This window comes from Zootoca vivipara, chromosome 2 (assembly GCF_965207765.1).
Source record: "Zootoca vivipara chromosome 2, rZooViv2.hap1.1, whole genome shotgun sequence".
NCBI lineage: Eukaryota > Metazoa > Chordata > Lepidosauria > Squamata > Lacertidae > Zootoca > Zootoca vivipara.
The window spans coordinates 111,179,000-111,200,354 of NC_142584.1; the positions used below are offsets into that span (position 1 = coordinate 111,179,000).

The 21,355-nt window shown below is 46.3% G+C and overlaps 1 protein-coding gene and 1 long non-coding RNA gene across 22 annotated transcripts in view; one reads left to right on the forward strand and one right to left on the reverse strand.

The window, feature by feature from the left end:
* Window positions 1-21,355, forward strand: part of LOC132591586 (uncharacterized) — a 93,789-nt gene that overhangs the window by 39,653 nt on the left and 32,781 nt on the right. For 4 of the 20 annotated variants that reach the window (XM_088663519.1, XM_088663520.1, XM_088663516.1 and 1 more), the window contains one exon: window positions 386-2,968. The exons of 1 other annotated variant lie outside the window; for it this stretch is intronic. In XM_088663519.1, coding sequence (XP_088519645.1) covers window positions 386-1,722 — 1,337 coding nt within the window. In that variant the 3' untranslated portion in view covers window positions 1,723-2,968. Of the gene's footprint in view, window positions 1-385; window positions 2,969-17,392; window positions 17,542-17,615; window positions 18,080-21,355 lie in introns of those variants that run through there. 15 more of the 20 variants (XM_088663524.1, XM_088663529.1, XM_088663525.1 and 12 more) reach the window with 13 other exon arrangements.
* Window positions 1,714-14,881, reverse strand: LOC148687068 (uncharacterized). 2 transcript variants are annotated; one of them, XR_015948517.1, is made up of 3 exons: window positions 14,673-14,881; window positions 2,963-3,055; window positions 1,714-2,325 (listed from the first exon to the last, which is right to left on the reverse strand). It is a non-coding gene; the product is annotated as an uncharacterized LOC148687068 (long non-coding RNA). The 2 variants fall into 2 exon arrangements; XR_015948518.1 differs by lacking the exon at window positions 14,673-14,881 and adding an exon at window positions 6,189-6,310.

Sequence of the window (21,355 nt, forward strand, 5' to 3'; positions counted from 1 at the left end):
CCAAAACATCTGGAGGGCCGAGTTTGGGGGTGCCTGTTCTAATATAGTGCAATATTTTTACATTTGGCATAGTAACACTAAAGTTTTACTTCTTAGTCATAGATGAGACTGCTACACGAGCCTGTGATCATTTCCTCCCTGGAAAAAAAGAAATACAGAGATGTGTCTAAGAAGCCAATTACAATTAACTGTGAATGGAGTTAGCGTGTTGTTCTTGCCATTATCTCATCTACATTCCTAAAAATTTGGAAGGTAGTGAGGGCAGTGGAAAATGGAGATGGTGTTAAAATAAGAGAAGGTGCAAATTGGGATTGACATGTGTTCACTTTCTTTCTTGTTTTTCTTGAAAGTCTAATAGATTTTCTTTCCTCCCAATCCCAAACAGGTGAGGAAGATGAGGGCCAGAATTCTATGGAGCCACCTGTGACTTCATTGGGAAGAACAAAGAAACAGTTTAAATGCATGGAATGTGGGATGTACTATAGTCACAGTGAAACACTTAGAAGACATCAACAAATTCACACAGGGAAGAAATCATTGGAACGTATAGAGTGTGGAAAAAGCATCAGTCAAAATGGAGCACTTCAAATACATCAAAGAACTCACACGGGGGAGAAACCATTTGAATGCATTGAATGTGGAAAGAGCTTCAGTGGAAGTGGAGACCTTAGAAGACATCAAAGAACTCACACGAGGGAGAAACCATTTAAATGTACTGAATGTGGAAAGAGCTTCAGTCAATATGGACACCTTATAAGACATCAACAAACTCACACAGGGGAGAAACCATTTGAATGTATTGAATGTGGAAAGAGCTTCAATCAAAATGGACAACTTATAAGACATCAACGAACCCACAGGGGGGAGAACCCATTTAAATGTATTGAATGTGGAAAGAGCTTCAGTGGAATTGGAGACTTTAGAATACATCAACGAACTCACAGAGGGGAGAAACCATTTGAATGTATTGAATGTGGAAAGAGCTTCAGTCGAAATGGACACCTTAGAACACATCAACGAACTCACACGGGGGAGAAACCATTTACATGTATTGAATGTGGAAAGAGCTTCAGTCGATATGGAAACCTTAGAACACACCAACGAACTCACACGGGAGAGAAACCATTTAAATGTATTGAATGTGGAAAGAGCTTCAGTGGAAGTGGACACCTTAGAAGACATCAACGAACTCACACGGGGGAGAAACCATTTGAATGTATTGAATGTGGAAGAAGCTTCAGTGGAAGTGGAGACCTTAGAACACACCAACGAACTCACACAGGGGAGAAACCATTTGAATGTATTGAATGTGGAAAGAGCTTCATTGAAAATGGAGCACTTAAAAGACATCAAAGAACTCACACGGGGGAGAAACCATTTAAATGTATTGAATGTGGAAAGAGCTACAGTGGGAGTGGAGACCTTAAAATACATCAACGAACTCACACAGGGGAGAAACCATTTAAATGTATTGAATGTGGAAAGAGCTTCAGTGGAAGTGGACACCTTAGAAGACATCAACGAACTCACACGGGGGAGAAACCATTTGAATGTATTGAATGTGGAAGAAGCTTCAGTCAATATGGACACCTTAGAAGACATCAACGAACTCACACAGGGGAGAAACCATTTGAATGCATTGAATGTGGAAAGAGCTTCAATCGATATGGACACCTTAGAAGACATCAACAAACTCACACAAGAGAGAAACCATTTAAATGAGGAAAGCTTCATTCGAAATCGACACCTTAGGAAACAACAGCTAACTCATGCAGGGGGGAAACCATAGATATTTGGAAAGATCTTCAGCGGGAGTGGAAATCTTAATATCAATAAGCAAATTCACACAGGGGGAAAACTATATAAATGTATGGAGTTTTCCACTCAGGATTCCCAGATTTCCTGGGAAGTGAAGATGGCTGTCAAGTCTCTGGATGTTTCGAAAACAATTTGGAAGTGTTTGTTTTCATTCTTGGGGGCCGTGCTATTTGGCGATTCCCCTCTTTTTCAAGAGGGTATCTGAAGACTGTTGATCTGGATAGCTTGGTATCTGGCATTCTGGACTTTTCCCACAATGCTGCGTATTGCTCAGAAAAGAGAGCTGGATCTGGATTTCCTGTAGTCTTCTGCAATGCGCTTGCCACTTGTAGGGCTTCCCTTTCGCATGGATTCTCTGTTTATGAAGAAGGCCCAGGTTCTTCTCACGTGCATGTCAATCCCAGGGTTCTCTTTTCTGTGTGGTTCCCATTATGTCTTGCCAAGCTTAGCTCCTAGTCAACAGCTTTTCACACATACCGCTGGAGTGCTTCTTCCTTGAGTCATGGGCTGCAATGAGAAACAGACTGCAAATTACTGAAATCAAAACAAGGGAGAAAGAAACGAAACCTCTGTCACTAGATGTCTACTGCCGGCATCTATTGTTCAAAGTGCTGGTAGTGGTTATCATATTTGTATCCCACCCATCTGGTTGGGTTCCTGCAGCCCAGAGGCGTCAACTTCTGTAAATGATTGAGAAGACCTGGCAAGATGTTCTGGCATCGCACGTGCAACAACACACAACATCCTGATGTCCTGTGCATGCCATTGCAAGGACTCAGGGGGGAGAGCCAAACGCCCTCAGAATATTGAACATTGAGATGGACCTCCCCACCCTCCCATATTTTAATATTTTGTTGGAAGCTGCCCAGAGTGGCTGGGGAAGCCCAGCCAGATGGGCAGGGTAATAAATAAATCATCATCCTCATCATCATCATTATCTGATTTTTTTTCCGTATGGTTGATTTTTATTACTTTTTGAATGTTTTAAATAGTTTTTGACTTTTTTTACTGATAATTTTATTGCTTTGTTCTTTTTGTAAAACGCTTTGAGGTTTTATTACAATTGAGAGGCATATAAATTTTGCGAAGCTAATTAAGCAAGGAAATAAACAAATGTTCCAGCTATTACCTGGTAGCTTCCTACCTGAAATGGTTCCACTGTGCCCTCTTCTTTGTCCTAGACCTAGAAGGAAGGGGCAGTTGGGACTGAAATCTTGTTGGCATTCTATGCAAAGTCCTTGCGCACGGGGGGAACAAGGGGGGGGGAAGCAAAACGAAAGGGAGAACATTTCAGTAAAATACATTTTCGGCAACAGATTGTATCCGAGAGGCAATGTCCTGTAGTGGTTAGAGCGCTGCGCTAGGACCCGGGAGACCAGGGTTCGAATTCCCACTCATTTATGAAGCTATTGGGCCAGTCACAGTCTACCTCACAGGGAATAAAACGGGGTAGAGGGAAAACCACATATGCTGTCACGTCGAGCTCCTTGGGGAAAGCTGGGATAGAAATCTAATAAATAAATGAGAGGCTGTTTGAGATCATCTGGAGTGAAAAGACTGAGGCAAGGGAATGACACAGAATTGCCAGGATTCAAAAGCAGCTCCAAAGGGAAGGCGCTGGGCTGCCGCTGGAGCATGGTGAAGGTTGAATGCAGCTGAGATTCCTGCATTGCAGGGGGTTGGACTAGATGGCCCTTGTGTACCAACTCTCAATATTCTATTATTCTTTCCTTTACATTTGTATTGCCAAGATCTTTTACAGGCCTACAGGTGAAACTCGGAAAATTAGAATATCGTCGAAAAGTGCATTTTTTTCAGTAACGCAGCTTAAAAGGTGAAATCAGTATATGAGATAGATGCATGACATGAAAAGCAAGATATGTCAAGCCTTTATTTGTTGTAATTGTAATTATTTGTGGTTAGGTGGGTGAATTATAAATGGAATGTAATTAATGAAATGTAATAGTGATGTTTATTTTTGTTTATTTTGTTTGGAACTACGGTATTTGTTTTATTACTGTGGAATTTCCAAAAGAAAGCATTTGTAAGAATAAAAATAAAAAATAAAATGCATTACTGAAATAAATGCACTTTTTGATTATATTCTAAATTTCTGAGTTTCACCTGTAAATCAATAATCAAAACGGCCATCACATTTGACACCCCGCTTTCTCCCGCTGCCAAAATGCAAGCGCACCTTTCCTCCTCTGCAATGAAGCGTGCAAAGCCAAAACAAAGGAATGCACCACTTCTCGCTGTCAGACACGCACAGCCCGGGTTGCACTTCTCTTCCCCTTGCAAGACCAGCCGCCCACCGCGCCTTCTTCAAGACCCATTAAAACACGTGCACGACCCTTGCGCCCACCACCCACCCCCTTCTTACTACAGGGAGGCAGCAGGCAGAAACCTCTAACGCTGCGGGGAGCTGCTAGTCCTGCTTTCGCCTTTCCAAAACGCAAAGGGTTGTGGGCGTTGTAGTTTTCTGGATTGTTGCCGCTATGTTAAACCAAGGGTCCCCTGCGCCTCCAATCGCTGCAAGTATAAGGAATGGCAGATAAACTCCGATTGCATATGGCAGACATAGGCAACCTTGGCTCTTCAGATGTTTTGGAACTACAACTCCCATGATCCCTAGCTAACAGGGCCAGTGGTCAGGGTTCATGGGAGTTGTAGTTCCAAAACGACTGGAGAGCCAAGGATGCCTATGCCTGGCATATGGGCTGAAGGCATAGCTGCCAAGTACCCTGTTTTCCCCTGGAAACCCCGTTTTTTCAGACCATTTCCCGATGGTCCTCGTATCACTTCGTCTCCCGCTATTCTCCCTTATATTCTGCTGCCAGCGGCCTTCCCCCCCCCCCTGCTTTGCCCAAAATGGCCGGCGCCGAAAGTCACGTCTACGAATGTCCAGAAGTGCGTAGACGCGACTTCCGGTGTTGGCGGTGGCCATTTTTTGTGCCAATAGATGGGCAAAGTGACGCAACTTCCGGTGTCGCGCGGCTACCAGTCCCGGATTTTGCAGTCCAGGACTTGGCAGGTATGGCTGAAGGAGATGGCAAAAGCTGGGAATGTTTGAGTGCAGCTCCCGATGTTGTGTGTGTGTGTGTGTTTCTGTTTGTGTGCGTGCGTGGAAACTGTCATAAAGAAGTCCTTTTAATTTTTCTTCTATTTCCACCCCTCCTCCCGCTTCCAAAGGCGGGTTTTCCTCTTTGTTTCCGCTTCCCATCACGTGGTTGAAGCCAAGCCAGAAGATGGGCAAGGCTAAGCCCACACCAATCTGCTGTTTGAGCGCATGGATGAGGGAGGCTGGAAGGAGGTTTGAAAAGAGGTGCCTTGGGGCCAGGTGAGATGCGTCCTCCAAACGAGCCTGAGGGCACCAGGTTGGGAAAGACTGTCATCCTGGTCGCTGCCACATTTTTTTCTTATTCATCCATGCTTAACATTTGCTTTCTTTGTATTTAAGCGGTGGATACAGCATGTAAGTTCTAAGACAAAGCAGTCCTTCCTTCTGGAATAATGCACTTTACAACACACACACACACCCCGCAAGGGCTGCATCTTTCCTTCAGCTTTGTTGCTGTGATACATAACAAATGTGCTCCACTTCTCAGGAAGCAGATTATATTTGCTGCCGACCCTGCTGGCTCTTGTTATGTGAACTTTACATGCTACGAACCAGAATTCCACAGTCCATGGGAGTTCTGTGTTTATGCTTATTCAGGGCTGTTTCTGTAAAAAGGACATACAGTAACAGACAAAAGGCTGGGCGTGGAGAGAAACTTCTCCTTCCTCTCCAGAATTGCCTCCACTTCCGGCTCCACCGGCAGAGATAAAATCGGGGCTTGCAAAGGAGGAAGGGAAGGAGGCGGGAAGCAGAGGCAGAAGAGGGGGCTGCTTCCTAATTAAGCCTCCTAATTAAGCGCCTTCACTCCCTACCTCCAACGCGGGGTCTCCCATTCCCACCCCCGCTGCCCAGGATTTCGGATGAGTGCAAAGCCAATGGCGGGGAAGGAGGGAAGGGGGTCCAGGATGAGAAGCCCCGGGACGGGGAGAAGAGAAGGGAGGAAAGGGAGCTATTTTTAAAATGGGGGCTTTGAAGACGGAGTGGGGGGGGGAGAGAAGCTTCTTCCTGCAGGGAACGATGCTAGCCATGATCGGAACGCATTAAATTCGTAAGTAGAGGTACCACTGTATTCAGAGCAATCCTTTGCAGATAAACTCTGAAGTTCCATGGGATCTACTCTCAGGTCAGTAATGTGCATACCATCAGCCTTTGAAGGGAGGCGGGACAGGCAGATAAAGTATTCAGACAAGATTTAATAAAGATAAAGCTTATTGAAAAATAGAGGCAAGTAATTAGGAAAATAAATAACCTTTATCAAGGAAGCAGGAAGTTGATGACTGGAATAATTTATTGCATTCGTGATGTATTCCTCCATTTCTTTTTGTAAGAGATGTATTGTCCTTTTTGTTTTCTTTTTCTTCTAAGCTTTCGTTGTGTGCGTATGTGTTGGGTTTAAACCAATAAAGATTAAATAAACAAAATAAAAAAAGAAGAAGAGAGGTGTTTGAAAATGGGTGGAGGCTCTTGGGATGAGGGTGCCCAGTTGGGGCTTCTCCAGGGGCAGCAGAATGTCTTGGGCAGGAGAATCCCTGCAGGGGCTCTGAGACTCCCTTGGCTTCTCCATGGGCGTAGGCAGGGGGGCAGGAGGGGGCAGCTGCCCCCCCTAGAAGCAAAAAAAAATAATGTATTTTACAGACCATAACCAGCACTTTTCCCCTCCAAAAACTGAAGTGGTAAAGGCTTTGCTTTAGCAAGAGCAGCTAAGTCTCCGCTTGCTGGGGGGGGGGCCACAGCAGTAACAAAAACACATCAAATAAATAAAGCAAAGTGGCTACCAGTAGTTAAGCAGTTAAGACAATGGAGCATATATCCCCAGGCAAGATTTGATAGCTGACCATTTCACCCTATTGTTCTTAAGTGGGACTTGTTAATGAGCATTCAGGAGCATTAAGAGTTCTATTGGCGATTTAATGAGGGTGCAGACTCAGAGGATTCAATTTGACTAAGGTGGCTCTGCAAGGCTAAAAGGAAGTGAATAAGAAAGGGGGGGCTGTAGCTTTGACAGACACAGTGATGTTTATAAAAAGCATTGGTGTTCCAGTCTGCCCCTCCTCCTGCATCTGTATACTGTAAATCAGGGGTGGCCACCTCCCAAGAGACTCTGATCTACTCAGAGTTTAAAACTGGGGGCGATCTACCCCCTTTTGGGGGGTTCAGGTCAAAGCTGTTGAGTTTTTTTTTAAGGAAGGGAAGCCCTGTTTTTTGGGGTTTAGGTCAAACTTGTTGAGCTTCTTTTAGGAGGGAGGGAGGCCCATTTTTGTTTAGGGCTTCAGGTCATAGTTCAATTTTTTTGAGGGAGGAGGAAAATTTTGGGTGAGCTTTTTTTAGGGGTGCCAGTGACCTACCAGTGATCTACCACAGACATCCAGTGATCTACTGGTAGATCACAATCTACCTGTTGGACGTGCCTGCTGTAAATCAAGCAGAGAGAAAGCTGCTTACAAGGCTCCTGTACATGCAGAGTTCCAGCATCACAGCGTCACCCAGAGGCACCCACAAATATGAATTATCCCTCTCTCTCTTTCTTCCTTCCTTCCCTCCCTCTTCCATCCTTAATAAAATACGGGGGGGGCAGAAAAGCCGGCATAGAAAGCCCATCAACATGGGGGGATGACTCTTTCAAATACGGTATTTACCAGTAATTTGGGGGGGGGGAGGCACCTAGGCCTCTAGGAGTTGGCTGCTATGCCTAGGAGTAGGACAATTCAAGAAAGCAGAACGATGCATATGGTATGGTAATATATCAATAGAATCGTAGAATTGTAGTCAGAAGGGACCACAAGGGTCATCTAGTCCAACCCGCTGCAATGCAGGATTTTTTTCCTAAGGTGGGGCTTGAACCATGGTTGAAATATTATGCTGATTTGCAGCAACGCCTCGGAGCTGTCGTAGCTGCGGCCATGCCTTGCCCCGCCCTTCCACCCCCTCTCGCCTGCCCGACCCTCCTGTCCTCTTGCTGCAGAGTTCCAGCATCACAGCGTCATCCAGAGACACCCACAAATATGAGTTATCTCTCTATTTCTTCCTTCCTTCCCTCCCTCTTCCATCCTTAATAAAATACGGGGGGGCAGATAAGCCCCACATAGAAAGCCCATCAACATGGGGGGATGACTCTTTCAAATACGGTATTTACCAGTAATTGGGGGGGGGCACCTAGGCCTCTAGGAGTTGGATGCTATGCCTAGGAGTAGGACAATTCAAGAAAGCAGAATGATGCATATGTATGGTAATATATCAATAGAATCATAGAATTGTAGTCGGAAGGGACCACAAGGGTCATCTAGTCCAACCCCCTGCAATGCAGGATTTTTTTCCTAAGGTGGGGCTTGAACCATGGTTGAAATATTATGCTGATATGCAGCAACGCCTCGGAGCCGTCGTGGCTGCGGCCGTGTCTTGCCTCGCCCTCGCCCGCCCTGCCACCCCCTCTCGCCTGCCCGACCCTCCCGTCCTCTCCAGCCAAGCAGGGTAGCCGCCAACGCTACCAGCCCCAGAAGCACAAGGTGGCCGCTGCTGCCACCGCCACGATGTCATCAGGCCCGTTGGCCCTTTAGCCCTGCCCACTTTGTGGCCCCTCCCCTTCTGTGCCTTGGCCCCGCCCCTGAACGACCATGGCTTGCCCCCCCCCCCTAGTTTTGATCCTGGCTACGCCCCTGGGCTTCTCCCTCCCTCCCAGGAAGCTGCAGCTTCCTCTGGCTTCTGGGCTCCTCAGGAAGCTGAACCTGCAAACCTAGCTGAGACGGAACCTGCACACCTGGCCAGGATGGAAGGAGGAAGATGGACGGTTGACCTGGTCAGGCTGTCTCCCGCATCCCTCCCCACAACCTCTGAGCATTCCCTCTCAGGACCCTCAGAGAAATCTGGTGAGTTCCAGGGGAGAGGAGATGGGGACAGGGATGGGTGAATGTGGCAGGAGAAAGAGGTAAAGATGGAGAGGAAACAAAAGGCAGCGAGTTGGTTGTATTTCTAATTTTTCAATCTATGGTCTTCCATCATACAGGAGACAGTGATGGCCAACAACTTGGATAGCTTGAAAAAGGATTAAACTGATGTCTGTGCTCTGCCCTCGTGGTCCTAGGCAAAAATGCTTCTTAATACTAGTTCCTGGAAAGCACAGGAAGGCAGAGAGCTCTTGTGCTCATATCCTGCTTGCTGGTTTCCCACAGGCATCTAGTTGGCCACTGTGAGAACAGGATGCTGGACTAGGTGGGCCTTTGCCCAGTCGAGCAGCCTATTCTTATGTTCTAATACAGGCATCCCCAGACTTGGCCCTCCAGATGTTTTAGGACTACAACTCCCACCATCCCTAGCTTGCACATCTCCTTGTGCCCTCCATCTTTCCCCAACATCAGGGTCTTTTCCAAGGATTTTTCTCTTCTTCTCTTCTCATGAGGTGACCAAAGTATTGGAGCCTCAGCTTCACGATCTGTCCTTCCAGTGAGCACTCAGGGCTGATTTCCTTCAGAATGGATAGGTTTGATCTTCTTGCAGTCCATGGGACTCTCAAGAGTCTCCTCCAGCACCATAATTCAAAAGCATCAATTCTTTGGCGATCAGCCTTCTTCATGGTCCAGCTCTCACTTCATACATCACTACTGGGAAAACCATAGCTTTAACTATATGGACCTTTGTCGGCAAGGTGATGTCTCTGCTTTTTAAGATGCTGTCCAGGTTTGTCATTGCTTTTCTCCCAAGAAGCAGGCGTCTCTTAATTTCGTGACTGCTGTCACCATCTGCAGTGATCAAGGAGCCCAAGAAAGTAAAATCTCTCACTGCCTCCATTTCTTCCCCTTCTATTTGCAAGGAGGTGATGGGACCAGTGGCCATGATCTTGGTTTTTTTGATGTTGAGCTTCAGACCATATTTTGCACTCTCCTCTTTCACCCTCATTAAAAGGTTCTTTAATTCCTCCTCACTTTCTGCCATCAAGGTTGTGTCATCTGCATATCTGAGGTTGTTGATATTTCTTCCGGCAATCTTAATTCCGGTTTGGGATTCATCTAGTCCAGCCTTTCGCATGATGAATTCTGCATATAAGTTAAATAAGCAGGGAGACAATATACAACCTTGTCGTACTCCTTTCCCAATTTTGAACCAATCAGTTGTTCCATACAGTGGTACCTCGGTTTATGAACACAATTGGTTCCGGAAGTTTGTTCATAAACCGAAGTGTTCATAAACCGAAGCGAACTTTCCCATTGAAAGTAATGGAAAGTGGATTAATCCGTTCCAGACAATGAAAAACACCCCCTAAAGCAGCAATTTAACACAAATTTTACTGTCTACCAAGACCATTGATACATAAAATGAAGGCAATAATGTATTGTACTATAAAATAATTAAGACAGTATTGTAGATGAAAAAAAAGTAAAATTTATTTATTTTTCTTATCTGGACTGATAGTCATTGTTTGGATGGGGGCTCAGGGTCCTCTTCGCTTCTGTGGCAGCGGTGGTAGTTCGGCGACGGGGCAGCTGGGCTAGGGCCTCCTCCTTACCCCTCCGCACCCCGCTTTTGCCCCTGGGACCCTCCGGCCCCGGATCTCCGGGTGGCCAGGCGGACTGGGCGGAAGGCACGGAAGCGCTCTGATGCCTTCAGCCCAGTCCGCGGAGCTCCTGAGGGCAGCCAGCACGTTCGTGCGGCCCGAGCGGCTCCTGAGCCGCTGACGCCGTGTGGGTGCCCAGCGACGGCGGTCTCAGCAACTCAGGAGCCGCTCAGGCTGCGCAAACACGCTGACTGCCCTCAGGAGCTCCGCGGACTGGGCCGAAGGCATCGGAGTGCTTCCGTGCCTTCCGTGCCTTCGGCCCAGTCCGCGGAGCTCCTGAGGGCAGCCAGCATTTTCGCGCTGCCTGAGCAGCTCCTGAGCCGTTGACTCCGACACCGCTGACGCCGTGTGGGTGCCGGGGGTGCCCGGTGGACCGGCCGAGAGGTCGCCCCTCCCCCGGCGAGCGCAACAGCCCGAAATTGAGGGCGCCCAGCTGCCGATTAGCCGCCGACCAGACAGAGCCCCAGGGGCCAGAGGCCTGGGATCTCCTGTCTTGCGGAGCGCCGAGGCCTCGGACCCGACCTTTCTGCCCCCGCCGCCATGCTCAATCCGAAGAAGGAGAGGAGTCCCTCCGAGAAAGGAGCCTCGGACCCATCGACCACCCCCACCAGCTGCTGCTGCGCCGCCACGCCGGGATCGCCCGGCCACCCGGAGATCCGGGGCCAGAGGGTCCCTGGGGCAAAAGCGAGGTAAGGAGGGGTAAGGAGGAGGCCCTGGCCTAGCTGCTCCGTGAAGGCATCAGAGCGCTTTCACGGATGCTCCGATGCCTCAGTGGAGGCCTCAGTAGGCCTTGGAAACCTTGGAAACCTCGGGTTACTTACTTCCGGGTTATGATTGCTCGTCAACCGAAAGTTCGTAACCCGAGGTGTTCGTAAACCGAGGTTCCACTGTATCCAGTTCTAACTGTAGCTTCTTGTCCCACATAGAGATTTCTCAGGAGACAGATGAGGTGATCAGGCACTCCCATTTCTTTAAGAACTTGCCATAGTTTGCTGTGGTTGACACGGTCAAAGGCTTTTGCATAGTCAACGAAGCAGAAGTAGACGTTTTTCTGGAACTCTCTAGCTTTCTCCATAATCCAGCGCATGTTTGCTATTTGGTCTCTGGTTCCTCTGCCCCTTCGAAATCCAGCTTGCACTTCCTAAGCCTGCCTTGTAGAATTTTAAGCATAACCTTGCTAGCGTGTGAAATGAGCGCAATTGTGCGGTAGTTGGAGCATTCTTTGACACTGCCCTTCTTTGGAATTGGGATGTAGACTGATCTTCTCCAGTCCTCCGGCCATTGCTGAGTTTTCCAAATTTGCTGGCATATTGGGTGTAGCACCTTAACAGCATCATCTTTTAAAATTTTAAATAGTTCAGCTGGAATATCATCACTTCCACTGGCCTTGTTATTAGCAGTGCTTTCTAAGGCCCATTTGACTTCACTCTCCAAGATGTCTGGCTCAAGGTCAGCAACCACACTACCTGGAGTGTACGAGACCTCCATATCTTTCTGGTATAATTCCTCTGTGTATTCTTGCCACCTCTTCTTGATGTCTTCTGCTTCTGTTAGGTCCTTACCACTTTTGTCCTTGATTATGGTAATCTTTGTATGAAATGTTCCTTTCATATCTCCAATTTTCTTGGACAGATCTCTGGTTTTCCCCATTCTATTGTTTTCCTCTATTTCTTTGCATTGCTCATTTAAGAAGACCCTCTTGTCTCTCCTTGCTATTTTTTGGAAATCTGTATTCAGTTTCCTGTATCTTTCCCTATCTCCCTTGCATTTTGCTTGCCTCCTCTCCCCCGCTATTTGTAAGGCCTTGTTGGACAGCCATTTAGCTTTCTTGCATTTCCTTTTCCTTGGGATGGTTTTCGTTGCTGCCTCCTGTATAATGTTACTGGCCTCCATCCATAGTTCTTCAGGCACTCTGTCCACCAAATCTAATCCTTAAACCTGTTCCTCACTTCCACTGTGTATTCATAAGGGATTTGATTTAGATTGAATCTTACTGGCCCAGTGGTTTTTCCTACTTTCTTCAGTTTAAGCTCGAATTTTGCTATAAGAAGCTGATGATCTGAGTTACAGTCAGCTCCAGGTCTTGTTTTTGCTGACTGTATAGAGCTTCTCCATCTTTGGCTGCAGAGAATATAATCAATCTGATTTCGATGCTGCCCATTTGGTGATATCCATGTGTAGAGTCGTCTCTTGTGCTGTTGGAAAAGAGTGTTTGTGATGAGCAGCTTGTTCTCTTGACAGAACTCTATTAGCCTTTGCCCTGCTTCATTTTGAACTTCAAGGCCAAACTTGCCAGTTGTTCCTTTTATCTCTTGATTCCCTACTTTAGCATTCCAATCCCCTGTAATGAGAAGAACATCCTTCTTTGGTGTCATTTCTAGAAGGTGTTGTAAGCCTTCATAGAATTGGTCAATTTCAGTTTCTTCAGCACCGGTAGTTAGTGCATAAACTTGGATTACTGTGATGTTAAAAGGTCTGCCTTGGATTCGTATCGAGATCATTCTGTCATTTTTGAGATTGCATCCCATTACAGCTTTTGTCACTCTTTTGTTGACTATAAGGGCCACTCCATTTCTTCTACAGGATTCTTGCCCACAGTAGTAGATATGATAGTCATCCAAACTGAATTTGCCCATTCCCTTCCATTTTAGTTCACTGATGCCCAGGATGTCAATATTTATTCTTGCCATCTCATTTTTGACCACATCCAGCTTACCATTATCCATGGTTCTTACATTCCAGGTTCCTATGCAATATTTTTCTTTACAGCATCGCACTTTCCTTTCGCTTCCAGGCATATCCGCAACTGAGCGACCTTTCAGCTTTGGCCCAGCCGCTTCATCAGCTCTGAATCTACTTGTACTTGTCCTCCGCTCTTCCTCAGTAGCATGTTGGACGCCTTCCGACCTGAGGGGCTCATCTTCCAGCGTCATAACTTTTATATACCTGTTGTTTTTGTCCATGGAGTTTTATTGGCAGGGATACTGGAGTGGCTCCAGGTGGATCACGTTTAGTCAAAACTCTCCACTATGACCTGTCCATCTTGGGTGGCCCTGCATGGCATAGCTCATAGCTTCTCTGAGTTATTCAAGCCCCTTCGCCACGACAAGGCATTGATCCATGAAGGGGACATTTGGCATACTAACACTAAGTTTTACTTCTTAGTCATAGGAGAGACTGCTACTTGAGCCTGTGATCATTTCCTCCCTGGTAAAAAAGAAATACAGAGATGTGTCTCAGAAGCCAATAACTTTATTTTTATTATTTTTATTAATATTTAATTTTCACACTACAATGCATAACAATATAACATTTTTGTATATAGTTCCTGTAAAAGCTTACATAACAGAAGCTTACATAACAAAGTCCATTTCCCCCCCTAATCTTTCCCCCTCCCTTCCCACCCTCTTACCTAGTCCGGCCTTCCTTCTTCAAATCTTTCGCCATGTACAGTCTGTTCATTCGTGCTTGTATATTCGGGTTGGCTTCCCCCCTTTCTACCCAGTTCCTGTAAAATGTCCACTTATTTGTTATTTTTTGGCATTTATTTCCCCATCTGTCCTCTACCACAGGGGTGACCAACTCCCAAGAGACTGATCTACTTTCAGAATTAAAATCTGGCAGTGCTCTACCCCCGTTTTTTAGGGGTTCGGCTCAAAGTTGTTGAGCTTTTTTTAGGGAGAAGAAAGGGGGTGGGTGATATGCAGCCTGCACAGATGGAAGACTGGGGTGTAGGGTGAGGGAGGGAGATGCTCGGATTTGGGCGAGGATGGAGGAGAGCAACCACCACGTTTTCCATGGCTGCTCTTCACCCACATACACACACACCCTTCTCTCTCTCTTGGTTAAATAAAGGCAACAGCAACCGAGCCCAATGGCAGGGAAAAGTTTGAACAAGTGCAGAAAAAAGGTTGATCAAGTTCCAAAGAGCGGCAATAAACACTCTCCCCCCCCCCTTTTTTGCAAACTGTCTCCATGTTTGCATGGGTGTGGGGCGGTCATAAAAGATTGGGCGGGTTTTTTTCCCCCTCCCCCTCTTTCTTTTCACTTTTTAAGTTCCCAAAGAAAGGAGAGACATCTTCTCTCTTTCTGATGTTTGCAACCACAATCTTTTAAGAAAGGGGGGAAAGAGGGTGGAGGGCAGGGAAATACATCTTTTGACCAGGGGCAGTGGAGAGAGAGACAAACCTTTCCCCTGCTGCTTCTTAGCAACAATTAAGGTTGCAGTTTCCTAAGAGACATCACACATTTTCCTAGGTTCCGAGGCATGCGGGGCTCCTTCCTGTACTTGTGAGGATGTGTGTGTGCATTTCCTCCTATAATCCATTTAGCCCCAGGCTAAATTTTGGGAAAGGGAGGGAGGCGCTGGATGCAAAAGCTCTGGTCTTTGTTCCACGGAGCAGTATAAAATGCAGGAAGGAGATGGGGGCGGGGCCAGGTGCTCCTAGGGAAAAGCAAATGAAAAGGAGCCAACGATCCACTGCAAGCCTCCTGGGGATCTACCAGTCGACCACGATCGACGTGTTGGCCAGCCCTGCTCTACCATTATCTGTGCAAATATTTCTGATTGTACGTATTCAAAAACGTGCATGCCGTTGCAAGGGCCCAGGGGTGGGAGCCAAACATCCTCAGAACATTGAACATTGGGGAAGGACCTCCCCACCTCCCATTCCCCTCACAGAGCTACAATTCTCAGGGTGGTTTAACAATCAGTCCCTCTTCACGGGGAACTCTGGGAATTGTAGTTAGGGGGGATTAGAGGGGCCTCCTAATATTGCTCAGCACCCTTAACAAACTACAGCTCCCATAATTCCTTGGGGAAAGTCATCCAAAAATAGCTTAGGATTACTTTGAAATGAAAGCAACAATCAATGTACTGTACTATAAAATAGTTTTTCTTTAGGCAAGCCTATCCACACATGTAGAATGCTCGACATGTGTTTTACATTTCTCGGTAGTGGCGCCCGCCCTGTGGAACGCCCTCCCACCAGATGTCAAAGAGAACAACAACTACCAGACTTTTAGAAGACATCTGAAGGCAGCCCTGTTTAGGGAAGCTTTTAATGTTTCAAGCCCAGCCAGATGGGCAGGGTAATAAATCATCATCATCATCATTATCTGATTTCTTTCTGTATGGTTGATTTTTATTACTTTTTGAATGTTTTTAATAGTTTTTTACTTTTTTTACTGATAATTTTATTGCTTTATTCTTTTTGTAAAACGCTTTGAGGTTTTATTACAATTGAGAGGCATATAAATTTTGCGAAGCTAATTAAGTAATGAAATAAACAAATATTCCAGCTGTTACCTGGTAGCTTCCTACCTGAAATGGTTCCACTGTGCCCTATTTTTTGTCCTAGACCTAGAAGGAAGGGGCAGTTGGGACTGAATTCTTGTTGGCATTCTATGCAAAGTCCTTGCGCACGGGGGGAACAAGGGGGGGGAAGCAAAACGAAAGGGAGAACATTTCAGTAAAATACATTTTCGGCAACAGATTGTATCTGAGAGGCATTGTCCTGTAGTGGTTAGAGCGCTGCGCTAGGACCCGGGAGACCAGGGTTCGAATTCCTACTCATTTATGAAGCTCTTGGGCCAGTCACAGTCTACCTCACAGGGAATAAAACGGGGTAGAGGGAAAACCACATATGCCGTCACGTCGAGCTCCTTGGGGAAAGCTGGGATAGAAATCTAATAAATGAGAGGCTGTTTGAGATCATCTGGAGTGAAAAGACTGAGGGTGAGGGAATGACACAGAATTGCCAGGATTCGAAAGCAGCTCCAAAGGGAAGGTGCAGGGCTGCCGCCGGAGCATGGCGAAGGGTTGGACTAGATGACCCTTGGGTCCCAACTCTCAAGATTCTATTATTCTTTCCTTTACATTTGTACTGCCAAGCTCTTTTACAGGCCTACAGGTGAAACTCGGAAAATTAGAATATCATCGAAAAGTGCATTTATTTCAGGAACGCAGCTTAAAAGGTGAAATTAGTATATGAGATAGATGCATGACATGCAAAGCAAGATATGTCAAGCCTTTATTTGTTGTAATTGTAATTATTTGTGGTTAGGTGGGTGAATTATAAATGGAATGAAATTAATGAAATGTAATAGTGATGTTTATTTTTGTTTATTTTGTATTGTAACTACAGTATTTGTTTTATTACCGTGGAATTTCCAAAAGAAAGTATTTGTAAGAATAAAAATAAAGAATAGGCTGCATTACTGAAATAAAAGCACTTTTTGATTATATTCTAAATTTCTGAGTTTCACCTGTAAATCAATAACCAAAACAGCCCTCACATTTGACACCCCGCTTTCTCCCGCTACCAAAATGCAAGCGCACCTTTCCTCCTCTGCAATGAAGCGTGCAAAGCCAAAACAAAGGAATGCACCACTTCTCGCTGTCAGACACGCGCAGCCCGGGTTGCACTTCTCTTCCCCTTGCACCAGCCCTCCTCCTCCCCGTTGCAAAACCAGCCTCCCACCGCGCCTTCTTCAAGACCCATTAAACCGCGCGAACGACCCCTGCGCCCACCACCCACCCCCTTCTTACTACTGGGAGGCAGCAGGCAAGAAACCTCTTAACGCTGCGGGGAGCTGCTAGTCCTGCTTTCGCCTTTCCAAAACGCAAAGGGTTGTGGGCATTGTAGTTTTCTGGATTGTTGCCGCTTTGTTAAACCAAGGGTCCCCCGCGCCTCCAATCGCTGCAAGTATAAGGTATGGCAGATAAACTCCGATTGCATATGGGCTGAAGGAGATGGCAAAAGCTGGGAATGTTTGAGTGCAGTTCCCTGTGTCTGTGTGTGTGTGTGTGTGTGTGTGTGTGTGTGTGTGTGTGTGTGTGTAAACTGTCATAAAGAAGTCCTTTTAATTGTTCTTTTCTATTTCCACCCCTCCTCCCGCTTCCAAAGGCACGTTTTCCTCTTTGTTTCCGCTTCCCATCACGTGGTTGAAGCCAAGCCAGAAGATGGGCAAGGCTAAGCCCTCACCAATCTGCTGTTTGAGTGCATGGATGAGGGAGGCTGGAAGGAGGTTTTGAAAAAAGGTGCCTTGAGGCCAGGTGAGATGCGTCCTCCAAACGAGCCTGAGGGCACCAGGTTGGGAAAAACTGTCATCCTGGTCACTGCCACATTTTTTTCTTATTCATCCATGCTTATCAGGGTTGCATCTTTCCTTCAGCTTTGTTGCTGTGATACATAACAAACGTGCTCCACTTCTCAGTAAACAGATTATATTTGCTGCCGACCCTCGCTAGCTCTTGTTATGTTAACTTTATATGCTACGAACCAGAATTCCGCAGTCCATGGGAGTTCTGTGTTTCTGCTTATTCAGGGCTGCTTCTGTAAAAAGTACATACAGTAACAGACAAAAGGCTGGGCGTGGAGAGAAACTTCTCCTTCCTCCCCAGAGTTGCCTCCACTTCCGCCTTCACCAGCAGAGATAAAATCGGGGCATGCAAAGGAGGCGGGTAGCGGGTCTGCATCGTGCGGAGGCAGAGGAGGGGGCTGCTCCCTAATTAAGGCTCCTAATTAAGCGCCATCACTACCTGCCTCCCGTGCGGGGTCTCCCATTCCCGCCCCCGCTGCCCAGGATTTCGGGTGAGTGCAAAGCCAATGGCGGTGAAGGAGGGAATGGGCTTTGCAAGGGTGTCCAGGGTGAGAAGCCCCGGGACGGGGAGAAGAGAAGGGAGGAAATTGAGCTGTTTTTTAAATGGGGGCTTTGAAGACGGAGTGGGGGGGGGAGAGAGAAGCTCCCTCCTGCAGGGATCTGGTGCAAAGGGAGTTGCAGGGAAGGAAGGGGGAGAGGAGTGGACATTGCTGGCCAGGATCGCCTTAATAATAGTATTAATTTTAATATCTGTACCCTGGCAGAAGACTCCTCGGAGGAGGACCTTATCTTTAGGCAACAGGCCAAAGCATTCCTCTTCTCCCAGGCGTTTGGCTCATTAAACCATCAATGGCCTTCGCAACTGCGTTTTGCGTGGAGGGGGACTTGTCGTTTTTATCTCTTACTCTGTTATGCATCTCTCTGTTTTTCTATTGTAAACTGTCCTGTGATCTGTGGAGGAAGGACAGTAAAAAATGTTTTAAAAAGTAGTAAAAATAGGAGGGCCTGTTGCATTAAAAGGAATGGTTGTAAAGAGTCGGAGCAGCATGCATAGCAAGACAGGCTTAGGAAGGAATAATAATAATAATGATGATGATGATGTAATAATAAATTTGTTACTTGCACCCTGCCCATCTGGGTGGCTTCCAACAAAATAAAACACATTAAACATCAAAAACTTCCCTGTACAGGGCTGCCATCCAAAGTCTTCCAATTTGTTGAAATGGTCTTCAGTTTTAAAGAAATGCCCTCTTTAAGGAATCACATGGTATAAACATGTATGTTATCCTCTAGGTCCATACACACACATAATACTGCCAAGCAGTGCTCCAAAGTGCTTATCTTGGGAACTTGCCATCTAAGTTGATTATTCCTGACCAAAGTTCCTGTTTCCCAAAAGGACAGGAGGGGGAGCAAAGAAGAAAATGGATGGGTTTGAAGGCTCTTTCCATCAGCCGCCTCTCTCCCCTGAGCAACAAGAGAAAAGGGTGTTTGCAGGGCAGGAGAACAGAGGAGGAGGCAACGAGGCCAGAGGGAGCAGTGGGTAGATCCACCTCCTCTCCCATGGGGTTCAGATGCAAGCAAGGGGCTTCCTCCTCCTCCATGCAAGGGCCACCCATGTATTCAGAGCAGTCCTTTGCAGATTAACTCTCAAGTTCCATGGGATCTACTCTCGGGTCAGTAAGGTGCATCCCATGCCAGCCTTTGAAGGGAGGTGGGACAGGCAGATTATGTTGTTGTTGTTGTTGTTTAGTCGTTTAGTCGTTTAGTCGTGTCCGACTCTTCGTGACCCCATGGACCATAGCACGCCAGGCACTCCTGTCTTGCACTGCCTCCCGTAGTTTGGTCAAACTCATGTTCGTAGCTTCGAGAACACTGTCCAACCATCTTGTCCTCTGTCGTCCCCTTCTCCTAGTGCCCTCAATCTTTCCCAACATCAGGGTCTTTTCCAAGGATTCTTCTCTTCTCATGAGGTGGCCAAAGTATTGGAGCCTCAGCTTCACGATCTGTCCTTCCAGGGAGCACTCAGGGCTGATTTCCTTAAGAATGGATAGGTTTGATCTTCTAGCAGTCCATGGGACTCTCAAGAGTCTCCTCCAGCACCATAATTCAAAAGCATCAATTCTTCGGCGATCAGCCTTCTTTATGGTCCAGCTCTCACTTCCATACATCACTACTGGGAAAACCATAGCTTTAACTATACGGACCTTTGTCGGCAAGGTGATGTCTCTGCTTTTTAAGATGCTGTCTAGGTTTGTCATTGCTTTTCTCCCAAGAAGCAGGCGTCTTTTAATTTCGTGACTGCTGTCACCATCTGCAGTGATCAAGGAGCCCAAGAAAGTAAAATCTCTCACTGCCTCAATTTCTTCCCCTTCTATTTGCCAGGAGGTGATGGGACCAGTGGCCATGATCTTGGTTTTTTTGATGTTGAGCTTCAGACCATATTTTGCGCTCTCCTCTTTCACCCTCATTAAAAGGTTCTTTAATTCCTCCTCGCTTTCTGCCATCAAGGTTGTGTCATCTGCATATCTGAGGTTGTTGATATTTCTTCCGGCAATCTTAATTCCTGCTTGGGATTCATCTAGTCCAGCCTTTCGCATGATGAATTCTGCATATAAGTTAAATAAGCAGGGAGACAATATACAACCTTGTCGTACTCCTTTCCCAATTTTGAACCAATCAGTTGTTCCATATCCAGTTCTAACTGTAGCTTCTTGTCCCACATAGAGATTTCTCAGGAGACAGATGAGGTGATCAGGCACTCCCATTTCTTTAAGAACTTGCCATAGTTTGCTGTGGTCGACACAGTCAAAGGCTTTTGCATAGTCAATGAAGCAGAAGTAGACGTTTTTCTGGAACTCTCTAGCTTTCTCCATAATCCAGCGCATGTTTGCTATTTGGTCTCTGGTGGTTCCTCTGCCTTTTCGAAATCCAGGTTGCACTTCTGGGAGTTCTCGGTCCACATACTGCCTAAGCCTGCCTTGTAGAATTTTAAGCATAACCTTGCTAGCGTGTGAAATGAGCGCAATTGTGCGGTAGTTAGAGCATTCTTTGGCACTGCCCTTCTTTGGAATTGGGATGTAGACTGATCTTCTCCAATCCTCTGGCCATTGCTGAGTTTTCCAAACTTGCTGGCATATTGGGTGTAGCACCTTAACAGCATTATCTTTTAAAATTTTAAATAGTTCAGCTGGAATATCATCACTTCCACTGGCCTTGTTATTAGCAGTGCTTTCTAAGGCCCATTTGACTTCACTCTCCAAGATGTCTGGCTCAAGGTCAGCAACCACACTACCTGGGGTGTACGAGACCTCCATATCTTTCTGGTATAATTCCTCTGTGTATTCTTGCCACCTCTTCTTGATGTCTTCTGCTTCTGTTAGGTCCTTACCACTTTTGTCCTTGATTATGGTAATCTTTGTACGAAATGTTCCTTTCATATCTCCAATTTTCTTGAACAGATCTCTGGTTTTCCCCATTCTATTGTTTTCCTCTATTTCTTTGCATTGCTCATTTAAGAAGACCCTCTTGTCTCTCCTTGCTGTTTTTTGGAAATCTGCCTTCAGTTTCCTGTATCTTTCCCTATCTCCCTTGCATTTTGCTTGCCTCCTCTCCTCCGCTATTTGTAAGGCCTTGTTGGACAGCCATTTTGCTTTCTTGCATTTCCTTTTCCTTGGGATGGTTTTCGTTGCTGCCTCCTGTATAATGTTACAAGCCTCCATCCATAGTTCTTCAGGCACTCTGTCCACCAAATCTAAATCCTTAAA